Here is a 16,222-nt window from a genome sequence, read left to right as displayed (position 1 = left end):
GGAGTGAACCATCAGGCCGCCCCATCAGCAAACTGTTTGGTGTCACAGGGTCAATGTCTGCGATGTCAGCCGACACAAAGCCCAATGGCTTCGAGTTGAGGATAGCCTCAACTTCAAGAAGCACAGTGAGGAGCACCTCTTCAGGGACTGGTTGAGATCCAACACATGTGTAGAGTGCTGACTTAACAGACCGGACTTCCCGTTCCCACACTCCACCAAAATGGGGAGCAGCAGGAGGGTTAAAGTGGAACTTGATCTTCTGACGGGCGAGCTGTTGCTGCAACGCTGGGACCATACTCTCAAAGGCTTCTCTGAGTTCCCGTTCAGCTCCCTTGAAATTAGTTCCTTGGTCTGACCACAGTTCTGCAGGAGTCCCTCTTCTGGCGACAAACCGCCTCAAAGCCATCAAGTAGGCGTCGGAGTCCATATTCCGGAGAAGGTCCAAATGTACTGCTCTGGTAGTTAAGCACTTAAAGATGATACCCCAGCGTTTCTCCTGGCGTCTGCCTATCTTCACCATCATAGGCCCAAAACAATCCACGCCAGTGGAGTAAAAAGCTGGTTTGTGCAGTCTGAGGCGAGCAGCAGGAAGATCAGACATCTTGGGAATAGAAGGCTGACCCCTCCAACGTTGACATTCGGCACAAGCCCGTTGATGCTTTCGGACGGCCTCTCGCCCATGGATGATCCAGAACGACCTCCGCAACTCAGCGAAAACTCGCTCAGGACCAGGGTGATGCAAATCACTGTCGAACTTCTGGATGAGAAGATGGACAACTGGATGAGCTGCATCAAGGACAACAGGATGTAGGGATAAGTCTAGGTCTTCCAACCGTCTGAGTCGACCACCCACTCTTATCAAACCAGAGGTCTGGTCCAGGACAGGAGCTAAGGTGAGTAGGCGACTTGAGGGCGACACTGATTTCCCCGCTGCAAGCAACTTATAGTCCTCAGGAAAGGACTCTTTCTGAGCTCGCTGCAGGACTCTGGTTTCAGCTTGCTGATATTCATCAGCCGTTGGTGGGGTACTGGAGGAGGTTGCTCCCTGGAGCTCTTTGGCAGTGGCCTCCATGAGTTCTTGCCAGGAACTATACTTCATGTCACCTGGGCCATCGCCTGTAGCTGCAGTGACTGTAGCTCCACAAAAGGCAGTTTTACGGAGCTCGACTTGATCCTCTGGAGGTTCAGGCTTGGGCCTTTCTGGCCAGTTGTCTGGGCTTTGCAGAAGGAAGGGGGGTCCCTGGGACCACCTGTTGGGATCCTTAAGCTCTTCTAGAGTTTTACCTCTAGTTAGGTCATCTGCAGGATTTTGGTCCGAGTCCACGTAACGCCAGGTGCAGTTCTCGGTCAGTTCCTGGATCTCTGCCACCCTTGCCCCGACGAAGACCTTGTAGCGACAAGACTGGGAATGGAGCCAAGTGAGCACGGTGGTAGAGTCAGACCATAAGATGGTGTGGGCCACTTCCAAGGTGAGTTCCTTTATGAGGAGACTTGCCAGTTGTGCTGCTACAAGAGCTGCACACAATTCCAGGCGTGGAACAGAGTGCACACGTTTAGGAGCCACTCTGGAACGAGCAAGGATGAAGGAAAGATGAACCTGGCCCTCTTTGGTCTCTGTCCTCAGGTAGGCTACGGCTCCATAAGCCTGTTCTGAAGCGTCAGCGAAGACATGCACTTCACGAGTGACAGCCTCAGGGTCAAAGTCTGGGGGCACATATGCCCGAGGGAAGCTAAGGAGAGGTAAAAACTGGAGCTCATCCTCCCAGTTGGACCAGGCTTGAAGCAGCGCTGCAGGTAAGTTCGGGTCATCCCAACCTCGCTGCTTATCCCACAGTTGTCGGATGATGAGCTTCGCCCTGGTGGAGAAAGGTAGGAGGTAACCTAAAGGGTCGTACTGGGAAGCCAGGACCCTGTAGATGTTCCTAAGGGTAGGGGTGTCATAGGACACTGGCCTATGCTTGTAGCTCAGGGAGTCTCTCTCCCAGTTCCAACTGAGACCAAGGGTCGATTCCTGGGGGCTGACCCTGTCTAGAGCCAACCACAGGTCCAGGCTCTGAGATCTGGCATCCTGGGGCAAATGATCCAGAATCCTCGGCTCATTGCAGGCCCACTGTCGCATCTCAAAGCCTGCAGAGAACAGAAGGTCTCTAAGGCGATCCACCAGCTGCTTGGCTTCGTCTGGTGTACGCACACTCTGGAGGCAGTTGTCGACGTAAAAGCACTGTTCAACTGAGAACCTCAGGATGTCATCAGGCTGGCAGTGATCAACAACATGGCGCTGCAGTGCATATGTCGCGCAGCAGGGGCTGCAGGTTGTGCCAAAGGGCAGGACCTGCCACTCAAATACTCTCGGGGGCTCATCCACCTTCAGGTCACGCCACAGGAACCTCAAAAGGGGACGATCTTCTGGAAGGAGGAGGACCTGATGAAACATCCCCTTGATGTCTCCACTTACAGCAATGCGATGCTCCCGGAATCTCAGTAACACACCCACCAAGGAAGCTCCAAGGGTGGGGCCAGGAAGTAGGTACTGGTTCAGAGTCTGCCCAAGGTACTGGTGAGAGCAGTTGAAAACGAGCCGATGTTTACCGTTATGGGCGACCAGGTGATGTGGAATGTACCAACACTCCTCTGGCGGTTTCTCCTGGTTGACCTCCTGCACAGCACCTGCTCCTATGAGTTTCTGCATTTCCGCTTGATAGATCTCTGCTCTCTCAGGATCTTTCAGGAGGCGCCGCTCAGTACTCCGTAATAAAGCCATGACTGACTCCTTAGGTGCACACAGGGGGGGCATGGCTGCATGACGTAGTAGTGGTGTAGCATACCTTCTAACTCCGTCAACCTCCATGCGCACTGTCTTGGCGTCCAGTAATGTGACTGCTTGTTGGTCCTGTTTGGACCGAGTCACTTCCTTTTCTGGTCTGTGATGTACAGTGTCTATCTGCCAGAGCCTCGCGACATGGCGGAATAGCTCATCCACATGTGGTGGGGAGGAGGTGAAGAGACACTGCACAGGGTGAGCTGGCCGCCCCATGGATCTGACAGGACCTTGAAGGGTCCATCCCAACCTGGTGTGGACTGCTGCTGGGCCACCAGGCGGCCCGAGTCTGACCGGTTCCACAGGGGTTATGAGATGTGCCTGATCAGAGCCGAGAAGGAGCGATGGCTGGGCCTCCTTCAGGGTAGGTATGGGAAGGCCACGAAGGTGTTTGTACTTCTTCTGAAGTTGTTCTATGGGGTAAGTATGCTGAGCTAAACTGAGACGGCTAGCTGTAAAGGCACCTTCAATCTTATAACTGACCTTATGATTGGCAGCTGGAGAAACATGGAAGGATACCTTGTGTCCGTGGAGCACCTGGATATCTTGCCGGACTGTCCGCAGAGGAAGATCTTCTGGGATGCCTTTCATTCCCAGTGACTTGGCTGCAGTTGGTAGTAACATGGATCTCTCTGATCCATCATCCAGCAGAGCAAAGGTGCTAAGACTGCGTCCCTCGTGGTGTAGAAGCACTGGGACGACTTTCAACATGACCCGATTTCCAGCTCCAGGTCGGTCGAGGTAGAGGGAGTCAGAGGCGGAGTTAGTCAGGCAGCTCTCCTCCTTCCCTGCTACATCTTTGTCACGTCTCTCTGGCCTCAAGTTTACCTCATGAAGGGCTAGGAGGTGTTTCCCTTGACAAATACTGCAGGGCTTCTTTAAGGTGCACTGAGCTGCCTGATGATTCCGTGCACAGCGCCAGCACCGTTTGTTGGCCTGAATCCACTCCTTGAGCTGCTCTTTAGAGAGTTTGGCAACTGCACTGCACTGACTGAAGTGATGTTCAGCACTCTGACAATAGGCACAGGGAGCTGGGCTCGTAGGTTTCTTCTTCCCCGAACTTGGCTTAGGCATGGCGACGTCCCCGGATGGCTCTCCAAGACCGTGTAGGACAGTCACCATCTGTTTCCCAGGACGAGTATCAGGCCGAGTAGGCTGTCTTTCCTTACTAGTTCTTGGACTGACTTGGCTGTCAAAACTCAGGCACCAGGACTCATAGCTGAGCCATTCTGACAGATCATGCAGCGTGTGTGAAGACCCAGGCTGCTTGAACCGATGGCGACGGAAGTCAGCTCTCTGTTCTGCTGGCAGCTTGCTCAGGAGACGAGCCACATGGGAACCACAGTTAAGTTCAATCTCACCCTCTGGGCCTAAGGTCTTCAGCAAACCCACTAGGGATTGGATCTGGAGAGAGAACCTCTGAAATGCTGCAGCGTCACCACGTTTGATTTCCGGGGCTTCTAAGACACTAGCTATCTTCCTTAAAGCTAGCTGATGAGGCTGACCAAATCTGTCATACAGAGCTCTCATTGTGTCAGTGTAGGGAGTAGGTGAATTTAGATAAGCATCAGCTATTAGCTTAGCTTCCTCCAACTTCAAGTGATCCACAAGAATCTGGTACTTGAAGAGTTCTGTGGAGTCTGATGGGAGGAGGTTCTCTAAAGCGAGGCGGAGTCTAGCAAACTCACTGGGGTCTGGCTGAATGAACTTGGGTATTGTAGGTTTGGGACCTCTATACACTAGTTCTGACACAGGAACCTGTACAGGCTGGTTAGGTGGGAGTGAGCAGGGTGCAGCGCCGGTGGCTGCCGAGGGAGGTGATGCTCGTGGCGGTGCTGGGGGTCTTGGGCCTATGTAGGCAGGAGCAGGGTGAGGGAGTGACTGAGAAGGCTGCGCTGGAGGGTAAGGCAGGGTCCCACTATATGGGGCAGGGTGTGTGAGCTGATGAGGTAGTGAGGCGAACATGGGAGGCTTAGAGGATGACTTAGCTGGAATCTGGGAACCATAAGAAGGTTGAGTATTCTGTATATCTTGTTTCCCCAGGTTAAGACCACTCATGCCCGTAGGCAGGTCATCCTCAGGTTCAGGCCATGGCGGAGGATCAGGCCAATCCTCCTCATCTTCTTCCTTTGGCTGGATAGGAATGGGATAACTCTGTGATGTTGCAGCAGTAACTCCAAAAGGTCTGTAGCTGCTGTGACTTGAGGCTGAGCCAGCAGACCGTTCCATGTCCTCCCTTAATGAGCGGGCTACGCCTATTAGTTCCTTCATCTCCTTCCGGGCCTCATGGAGTTCCTTTAGTGTAGACTGGAACACCTGCTGAGATTGTAGCAACTTAGCGTTCTCTTCCTGGATGGTTCTGATGTCTGGATAAAAAGGTGGATCTCTGTGGGAACTCCACTGGAGTGAGGTAGAAGCTCCAGGTAGGATCTCTGAGGCTAGGTTTCCCCACTGAAGGCGACCCGGGGCTAGCTGAGGTGTCTCATGATGAGCAGCATCCCCATGGAAGCCACTAAAGGGAGACTGGGTTGAACGAAAATGGCTCATATCAACAGGACCATCCTGGGGAAAAAACACAGTCTGCTCTGAGGGAGGGGGTGGTGTTCCCCACTGTGATGGGTCTCGGGAACGATCTCCCACGTAGTCCACCTCAAAATCTTGATGTCTAGTAGGTCGACGTGTTAGACGTTTGGGTCTCACATCAGGATAAAACTCTTCTTCTGACTGCATCTTGAATACTGCATCCGGCTCGAAGGACCAATGTAAATGAGGTAAGGGTTGGTAGCTAGTTCTTTTCAGGGTTATGCAATAAACAAGATGCTGTGTCTATCAGGACACCAGGATAATGACAGAAGATGAGGACTCCTTTCAGCAGATCTAACAGCTGTGGCTCTTTATTGTGGCACTCAGTGTTGTAACAGTTTCTGGAAATGATAACAATAAATCATATTATATCTAATTGTCTTCTTATTACTAATATAATATTACCACAGAAACAGAATAATATACACATTATCCTCTGTGCATAAAAACCACAATAATACATAACAAATCAACATCCATACATTTCACCATAAACATGAGTAATTCAACCGAATAACACCCTCTACTGGTTAAAATAAACGCTAAGTAAACACCCATGCATGGCTCACATGTCGGCTCCCTCGCCGAGTAATTAGCATAAAATATCTCCATATAAAAAACGGCACTTACTTTCTGCATCCACTTTAACACTTGGAGCACCATAACAAGTCCAATCCCAAACAAAACACACCTTGCAACAGGTAAAAAACACACAGGTAAGCCCTACAGGTGTGAGGTGAAAAAACGGAGACAGGAGAAAAGTCCGTTGACTCTGCCGCTGCTAATTAACTCTGCCGAGTGATAACGTCGATTCACTTAACAAGGAAGACGGAAAATATAAACACTTCCTCTGAAACCCTTCAAAATAAAAGCCTTTTATACACTGACTATTTCTAAAAACAAACTTTTCTCACTGACTCAGATTATATAAAACCACTTTTACTTAAAGCTGCTTACAGGCTCGAGGAAAAAAGGTGTATTATTAAACCTGCCCTCCATACCCTCACTGGTCAAAGTCAAACCTCAAAAGTTGTTGCTCAGCTAATTTGAGCTGGCCTCTGCCCTGGGAGTGTGGTAACCAGCATCTATAAAGCCAACACAGATGTTAAAGAGGAGGGCCAGTGTGACTAGTCTGCAATGAAAGAAATAAATAGACTTTTTTTTTTTTTTTTTTTTTTACAGCAATACGGATGCTCACTCGGTCTTGTCTGCTGCATGTTTAGCTTTGCTGTCCTTTTGTTTCCTCCTATTTTCTGCCATTGTTGTTGCTCTATGACTTCACAGCTCTGTGGTTGTGTTGCCTCACCTCATCCATGACCACAGCTAGCTCACAGCTGGCTGTACCACAGCAAACGGTACACACCCAAAAACATCCAAAACCATTAAAAGGCCAATTTCAGGCAAATATTTAGACATGTATACACAAAGTCACAGACGCACAGACTGATAATGTATTACGCATTCTCTGTTTTCTGATTTATTTATACTTGTAATGTAATAAGTCTTATATTTCATCTTTAACCACATGTCTTACAAAAACTACAGACAAAAACAACAACAAAAAAAAAACTGACTCACTTTGAAAGAAACTATTAAGTATATTACACCTCCTGCACCTAAGTCAACGCAGATGAAAACTATTAGACTGTAGTGACGGAATCGTCTCTGACGTGAGAAACATTAATCCAATGCAAGGAGAGAACAAGAAAATAAATTATCTAAACATACTGGGAAACTCTGCTGTCATCCTCTGTGTGAGACACTAGGGTTTCCGTGACTCCCATGATGCATCTGTGCCAGCTCTGCTGCATTGGTTACCACATGGAACACAGTAGGAACTGAGATAGCGCCCGTAGCCTTATACAGTTCGACAGTTGTGCAGTGACAGCACTTTTTCCTTCCGCGTGCTCTGCCAGCTTGGCCACTCCAGGCAGGCCCATAAATAATCCTGAAGGCAATAACAATAAGTGAATTCCCAGGCATGCAGGATCTTGCTAAGGTGCTTTCTCTCTCTCTGTCTGTCTGTCTCTCCTACTCAGCTCCCTCTCCTGCTCCTTCTCCCCTCTGGCACCAGGCACAGTCTGGTTTTCCTCCGCTTCAGAGAGGAGGCCTTTTCACATCAGTTACAGGCCTCAGTGGGTTAGCAGATCCCACACAAACTTACCTCCTACTTACCTCAACTTTCCGCTGCCAAATTTAAAACTCCCCAAAAGCATTAGTGCTGCACATCAGATCTGGGCCAAAATATTTTATATGGCATTTTTAAATAATTAGGAAATCTGTTTTGACCTGCTTGAAGTACCTGCTGGCTTGGCTTGTCGCAAAGCATAAAGTTATTACCTTTTAACACATGAGCCACTTACGAGTCCAAAGGAGCCCAACACTGGTATTGGTTTTTAATCTGTTGCATGTATATCCATAACTTATAGAATAAAGCTTTCAGTCCTCATCATTAATGAAATTCATTAAAGTCAACACTCTGTAACACTTCTCTTGTCGAGCTACTGTTGCTTAACTTTGACATGTTATATTACAATGAGAGAAAGATTCTCTCAGTGAAAGTGCATCATTTATCTTGATTTTTATGTTTTACCAACCAAACCAAGCTGGTTTAAACAAACCATCCAGCTACTGAAGCGCTACAAGTTCTCATCTTTGCACTTTTCAAATGTTGCCTACAGTTTGGGTAAGGAGACAACAGGGCTGAATGATATACTACATCACAGTATTCTACTATACTATCATTACAACATGCTGTATCACTTATTTTTACTGCAAGATGAACATAATATCAGAATAGGACAAATCAGGATGTTGGTAAATAAAAAGCTTGGATACACTTCCAGGTGGTTTTAAGTTGAGTATATTCTACAGTGAACATACACTGTACATCTCAAGTTAGCTGTGATGATTTGAGACCAGAGTTTACTGTCTGACACCCTTTCATTGGATCTTGAGTCTTGCAAAAGCCATATCTCTATATCAAAGTGCTCCATATCGTATGGAAAATGTCTGTAAAATTATGCAATATTTAGTTTATGCATGGAAGTAACAGACACCCCTTTGCGCCTGCTGTTAGATGAGTGGCCATGGGTGCATTTGATTTAAGGACTGAGTGAGCTGGGGCGCAAAGCAGGAGGTTCGCTGATCACCTTTCTTTGTCATTGGCTGGCCTGTTATGTCACAGGTTCACTAAATGAGCATGTGTGAAGCATATCACATGACCCATATGCGTGTCTCAAGTTGCTGGGACATGGAATATACATATTTAGCACATGCAGACAGAAAGATAAAGCATTTTCCCATGGGATTATGAACGCTGAAATTGATATTGAAATCACAATATGCCTGGAAAATATCACAATATGGTATTCTGTCAATATCGTGCACCCCTATAATGTACTCTTACTTTTGTAAAGGCATGTCCATACAGGTTGCTGTGGCCTAGCTGAGAGCTAATGTGGGATTCACTGCTTTCCTTCAACAGCTGAGCAGCTGAACTCACTTAGTTGCTCTGGATAATACAGTCAGCTAAAATGACAGCTAAAATGTAAATGTAAGCATAAGTGTCAATGTTTTATCAGGGCAATGTGGAAAGAGTGTGTTTTGCAAGACACATTAGTCAGCAGCTCCTGAATCCCAGTACCAGACGCCAGGTTTATATTTATATTTTTATATTTATTGTTCATATATATATATATTTTATATTTATTATACATATACTACTTATATACATAGGCTGTTTATTTATATTTATTATATATATACTATTTATATTTACATACACTGTTTATATTCATTTATATATACTGTTTATAGTTATACATACTGTTTATATTCACACATATTGTTTATATATACTGTTTATACTTATATTCTATATTCTATATATACTTATATTCTATATTTACACTTCTTTTTTTTTTTTTTTACCTTGCTTTATTTATTTATTTAGGCTTATACTGGGACCTGAGTGCTAATTTCGTACCACTAGCATGTAAATGTGAGCTGGTATGACAATAAAGTTCCTTGAATCCTTGAATCCTTGAACATTATGTGGACAGCTTTTTTTTAAAGCATTTTAACTGATTTAACACAAAAATTAACTGATTTTAACACACTCATTTTCATTTCCTAACATTTCATGATCATTTTAACATCAAAGCAGAGTTTGCTTTCTTCTGTTGTCACAGGGCTGAACTGGTTGTTTGTACTGTTGGCAATCTAGAAAATGAAGCTCCTTCTCATGTTTTACTGGTGGGGTGCTCTGGATGAGAAGGTCAGCTAAATGTCAAAAATGTGAGATGTAAATGTTTTGCATCTGTGAGCTGCTCTGTCGCTCTGGCAGCGCTGCCCGAAACCTCGGTCACGAACGCTCTCCTGACAAAGACGCAGAGGGGGAAGTTACGTAATGCCGGGGGACAGCAGGTCCCCTAATGGAAGCGATGTGCACTGGATGGGGAAGGTAATGAGATCATTTAATGAGACACAAGACAGAGAGCCAAGCCTTCACTGGCTCGGGGTGTCACATTTAACTTTCAGAAACGAGCTGCCATGGTTTTGGAGGGGTGCACAGCAAAAAAGGGAAAAAAAAAAAAATCAAGTCATTTTTCTCCAAGCAAGTGAAAGAAAATGGGGTGAAATACTTCCCCTTGGTGAAACAATTTTCTTAAAGTGTGATTTTCTAGATACTACAGCAGTGATATAACATTCCTTATTCTTTTCCAAATAAAAGGATAATTAAATTAAGATGATATTTTGTGCAGTGTAGTTACTCTTTTCCCTAACTCTCTCCCCACTTGTGTAACAGCCTACAATATTTGGCAGGTTTTTGGACAACTGAAATGGAACAGCAATGTTTCTTTTCATAATTCAAATCTGTTAATCATGTGTGACTGAGGGAAACTGGTTTTCAAACCCGATTTGTCTCAATCCGTTGAGGTTTTGAATACTACGATGGGAACATTTTGGGTTTTTGTTCCATCATGCGTTGCAAAATCACTATCATCATCTGGCAGCAAGCGAGCATAAGCTGTCAATGGGAAGTGAAAACATTGCACAAGAGCCCCTCATTCCACAGAAAATTTCCATTCCAAAAAGTGATTTATCAAATGATGATTATATTCATTTTGCGTTGGACCTGGCTTAGGGTGTGTCTGCAGTCTGTCAGCATCTATCAGCATCACCATTGATCAGGGTTATGTGGCACTGGCATGAGAGGGAGCTTGCACTGTCAATGAACTTGTAATGATGCAAAACAATTGCAACTCAATTTGGTTCAAAATGGCGGCACAGCGGTGGATTATGGGATAATAGCTGGTTCTAAACCACTGGATTATTGATTTGAGACGATGAGAGGTAAAACCTGAAATAAGAGCCAAATCAATTTGCCAAAGCTGCACTTCAAAAAATAAAACTGAAACTACCAACTCATTAATCTGCACTGAGCCAGATTGTTCTCCCCAGTCTTGGGATTTGAACCAGACATGTTCCGGTCACATTCCCGGATTTACTTGACGTCGCCCTGTAAGCAGAGATACTGATCAACAACCTAACAGCTGGTTTTAAAGTGTGCATTTCTGCATGTGTTGCAAAATAGTTATTTGGGACCTTACAAACACCAGAGAGGTCAAAGGGCCAAAGTGTGACAGCGAGCCAGCAGGGTTGTGCAAGATAAACACTTAACGCTGAGAAACACAACAGAACCCTTGGAACCACTCAGATGACCCCCGGAGAATCAATTTCCAGGCTTACACAACCCAAACGGTCACAGCACACACAGCGCTGCTTGGCTTTCATTCACCTTTCCATGTTCCAACTGGATTTTAAGATTTGGCTGCAAGTGAAAACAGCAGAGCAGTGTGAGCAGCTTTTTGGGGGCACATCTCTGCTACGGCCCAGATGGAGGCAGGTGGGTGGCTCCTCTTTCACTCTCCTACTGTCTCCCCGTTGACGGAACGTTGGGGAATATTCAGTGAACTTTCCATTTCCGTGAGAACGCTCCAACATAATCTTTCCATATGGAGCTTCATGTGGCCTCAAGACAAACCGGTGATAATAAAATACAACTTTACAGACTCTGTTACTTCACGGGCTGTGTGCGTCGCCCAGGTTGATGCCGCTCAAACGCCAAACAAAACACAATCAACCTTTTTTTTTTTTTTTTAACCTTTACTTACTTGGATGAAGTTGCCTAAGAACATATGCTCTCTTTTAACAACACACAGCTTCACACAGCCTCACCTGCCCACTTGGTTAATTTCTTTCCCCTGCCTCATGTTCCCAGCTTGTCAGGGATTCAAACAGGCAACCTGCCAGTCACAAACCTGCTTTTCTAAACTCCCGGCTGCCACCGCTTCCTCCCGCTAGCTGGCCGCTGCTCTCTGACTATGGAGATTTGCTATCAGTATGGTATTTTGAGGCCAAATAAAACGCTGATGGTCTGAATTCTGTCAGTGGACTGAGATCATTAGGCAGGTTGATGCTGGGAGAGAGGGAAGTCATCCACAACGTACCATCCAAAAAAACATGCTCATTTAGTTGGAGGGTCAGCCTAATGAGTGTTTCGGGGGGTGTCATGTGGCCTCGAAACTGCACAGTGACAATAAAACGCTGGACAGGCTGGATTCTCTCATTAGGCTGAGCGTATCAGACGGGTTGACCCCGGTGCACCTCAGGTGAAGAACAAGACTGCTAAAAAGTACAAGCGAGAAACACTAAATGCTCATTTGGCCGGCAGGTCAGCATTTGAAGATTCATGTGATATGAAACAGAGCGATTTTCTCCCAACGGACTGAGCGCATTAGGTAATTGACCCTGTTTTACATCTCATTTAATTGGCAGGTCAGCCATGGTTGTGAGCACATGGAATGACCTTTGGTCTAGGTTCAAGACTAAAGGTGAGCAGGTTCACATTTTAAATCACAACTTTACACTTTTCTGTTTTTCCCATACAGCTGCCTTTAGTGATATACTGAATTCTATAATTTGTTCAAGTATAATGCTTCCACTCTGTATTACGATCTTTTTTTTTTTGCTTCTGGTGCCTTTTTGTTTGTCTGATGTATGGGAAAAAATGTTCATTCTCCTTATTCCCACTATTACAGATACCCATGCAGTGTCCAAATGAGACTAACAATCAAATACTGAAAGCTGGGCTGAGTGCACTTGGCAGGCTCTTGCTGTCGTCCAGCTGCTTACCTACATATCCAACTCATTAACTTACCAGGTCAGACAGGGTAGTGCCTTAGTATTTGCTGTTGCCTTGGTAAGAAACAGAATGAGAAACAGAGCAATGCTCACGGGAAAATAGATTCACAGTGTCCACTCACCGCTTAAGCAGATGCCCTCTTTCTGGATGGTATAGTTCAGTACAGAGAATGGAGCCACAGGTGACTTGGCTATCAATATCTGAAAAACAGCAAGACATTGAACAAGAATACTATTAATTGAGAAAAGACACAGGGAGAGAAGGGGACTGGCACTGATGGAGATGTGTAGGTAGAGTCAGAAAAGCCAACAGAAAATCAGAAAAAAGTAAGGGAAGGAGTCAGAGATAAGGGAACAGTGAGGGATGAAGTGCATAAGAGAGGAGGGATGGAGGTTGTTTGTCACATACTTGTGTGAAGGATGAACTCAGTTACTTGTCTCAGTTCATTGAGTTGAAATTGTTCTGCATCGTTGCAACACAGAGAGCCATGTTCACATCCCACTTGACCTGAAGAGAGTCTCAGCAGCTCACAGACCGAACACGCTCGGCTTTTGTCACGCAGCGTCAAACTCAGCTAACCATCAAGTGAAACATCAGGGCAGCGCACTCTTCAAGGTAAAGGGGCTGCGGGGAACCTTTTACGGCTCTACAGTCTGCAGTTCTAAAGGAACCTTGAGGAACCCCTTTATGGAGGGTTCCTGAACATATCCAATCCAATCCAATCCACTTTATTTATATAGCACAATTTTAACAAACACAAGGTTTTCCAAAGTGCTGCACAGCAAGATAAAACACCACAAGATAACACAATAGAAGCAGAATAAAAAGGTAACAAACACAGTAGGATAACACGATAAAATAAGATAAGATTAATTAAAATAAAATCAAATAAAGTAAAATAATAATAGTAATGATAATAATAATAATAATAATAATAATAATAATAATAATAAAACAATAAAACAAAATAGGATAGAATAAATAAAATATATAAAATATTAAAATAAATACAAAATATTAAAATAAAATAAAATAATAAAATAAAATAATAATACAATTATAATTTTAATAGAATAAAATAATGTAAAATGCACTGCCCGCACAGCATAAAAGAAAAAACAAGCACACATAAAATCATAAATCATAAAATCATAAATCCTACATGGTATCAAAAGCTAAAGAAAAGAAGTGGGTTTTATGAGGCTCCTTCATGGAAAACATTGGGAAAATTCAGTCTCATGAGGGACCCAAAGGCACGTAGTCACTCCCTTTGGATCACAGAACAATTTCTACTTTTCAATGTAAAAAAAAAAAAAAAAAAAAAAAAAATTCATGGCACAAGAGATGTTCTCTAATAAAGAAGATAAAGATTGGGAATGCCAGCAGCTGAGTCATACACCAACATAAACAGGGATGGGACAAAATATCAGAATATCGCGATACCTCCTCTTGTGACACATTATTGACACACTGCCAAGTATCGATATTTGAGTTTCCAATTTCATTTACGCAGATGTACATGTGAGTTCCTGTCGCATGTATTTGTTCCCTGCCTTTAGGTATTTGAAGAGAAACTGTCACGGTGCTGATTTCTGCATATTGGAGAAACATTTTGCCTTTTCCAGAGTATGTCTTTCTTGATCATTCACAGATACGATGACGATCTTACAACATATCGCGTATCGTAGAATCACCTGTACTGTGAATTCATCATTATCGTGGTTAAAATATTGTGATGGTATTGTTTTGCCAGTTACTCTGTGATTCCGACCCCTAACCTCTTTTATGCCCCAACAGTGAGACAAACTGCTAGTCAGTAAACTTGTGAGGTAGCATTTCAGGTCGTTCGGACTTGGAGTGCAAAGAACTTTGGGACATACAAAACCACTGATATAAGAAATAAGAAATAAATAAACTGCGAGCACAGATCTACCCATCGACCCTTAGTTTTAGAGGGCACGGTCCATGGCCAGAGCCACACCTGGACAACCATGTATGTGTGTCAAAATACTTAAAGATGTAACGTGCTGATCAGTCCCATCATATTACCCACCACAGACTTTTTTCCCTCGCTTTGTCTTTTGTGCATTTTTGTTACACAATTTTCCTACATTTTGTTGTCATTAAGTTTCTAATTTCCAGTGCACCTGTGGCTTTTTGTTGTTCTTTTTTTTTGGGACAGAGGTCTTGCACAGTTCCACTGATGTGATGCTGCGCTCCAGCCGTCCCGGACTGTCAAAACAGGCCAGGGAGTTTTCCTGGCAGCTGGCAATGACAAACGTTAGCGAAATGGGAAATAATTGAGGCAAAAACAGGATGTCTGGAGTTTCTGCATAAATTGGTATACGCTGTGCAGAGATCATGCGGACATGGATGTGATTCAGTGTTTTGGAAACCTGGTCGTTCATGACGTTAAGCTGCGGCAACATCACAGTCAACACAATGAAATCAAATGTATTTAGACCAGTGTTTTCCCAACTTTTAACAGAGTGCTGGGTTGTCCCTTTTACCCTTATAGGTCTCCACGAGGTTTGGCTATAGGCCTTGTTCACATATGTAGATGCTGACTGGGTGACAGAAACCGGCAAATATTCATTCTAATAAAGGATAACTGGCAAACAATAATGGAAACCTATAAATGGTAATTTGACTGCTATTTTAATAATGACAAGTTTTATGTTGGTTTACAGTCGCAATGTTGCTAATAATTGGGATCGTATGGTTCATAATTCAAACTTGTCATGAAAGGATACCATTCCAGAATGTATGTATGTCATTTTTGTTTTCTTAATAACTACAAGACAAATAGTTAATATTGTTTTTTCCATGTGTTCAAACAATCACTTTCGGTTACTGCGAGACCATCGCTGTGTTGCTCTGAGAGTGGAAATTACGTTTAAGGTGCTGGCATGCAAAAATAATGCTTTAAGTAATGTGTGCTCTGTAGCTATACTGAACCCATTCCCAGGCAGCCTCTGAGCAGTCCAGTCAGCAGCAGTGGAAATGGGGAGGGGGACGTCAGATTAAGAAAAACAACCCCAGCACAGTTAATAGGTTTTCTTTCAGGAGGTGCAGCTCCAATTTGAGCATTTATCCCCACTTAGGCCTAACCAGTTACAGATGTCTGCTGTTTCTTGATTAAAGTTAAAAATAAACTTTGAGTGCTATTTCACAGCGGATTAGATTACCTGTGGTTGGTAATCAGTTGTTTTGGCTAGCCCCCCCTGAATTAGACCAGTGTGAATAATGCAGTCTCAGTTGATTTTCACAGGCATGCAGAGCCATGGGACCGCATAAGCCATTCCTCTGCGAGTTTCAGACCGCGGCAGCCACAATAACATGTCATTATTGTGACAGAGACATGTCGCCATATGTTAAGCCAGGCATGTTTCCTTCTAATGACTTAAAGATTGAGAAACACTGCAGGGTAATGAGCCCGAGGCATTGTTATGACAGTACTGGGAATTGCATTTTTTCAGAGTTTTGTGTTTTGTTTTGGTTTTTTTTTTTTTTAAACGTGCAAAAAGTACTATTTTAATGTTCTACAACACAAATTGATTATTAATGTATTTGTGCGGTGGGGGTGGCGAGTGAAAGGGTTGCTGATTAAT

General features: G+C 44.3%; 1 protein-coding gene across 2 annotated transcripts in view; it reads right to left on the bottom strand.

Moving 5' to 3' along the window:
* The window catches only part of rad51b (RAD51 paralog B), a 77,422-nt gene that overhangs the window by 28,420 nt on the left and 32,780 nt on the right, over window positions 1–16,222 (bottom strand). For both annotated transcript variants that reach the window (XM_030047935.1, XM_030047934.1), the window contains exon 9: window positions 12,733–12,811. In XM_030047935.1, the coding sequence (XP_029903795.1) occupies window positions 12,733–12,811 (79 nt within the window). The remainder of the gene's footprint in view (window positions 1–12,732; window positions 12,812–16,222) is intronic.

Source organism: Myripristis murdjan, chromosome 24 (genome assembly GCF_902150065.1).
Source record: "Myripristis murdjan chromosome 24, fMyrMur1.1, whole genome shotgun sequence".
Classification (NCBI taxonomy): domain Eukaryota; kingdom Metazoa; phylum Chordata; class Actinopteri; order Holocentriformes; family Holocentridae; genus Myripristis; species Myripristis murdjan.
Note: the sequence above shows the minus strand (reverse complement) of the source record. Positions and strands in the feature narration are given on the sequence as shown.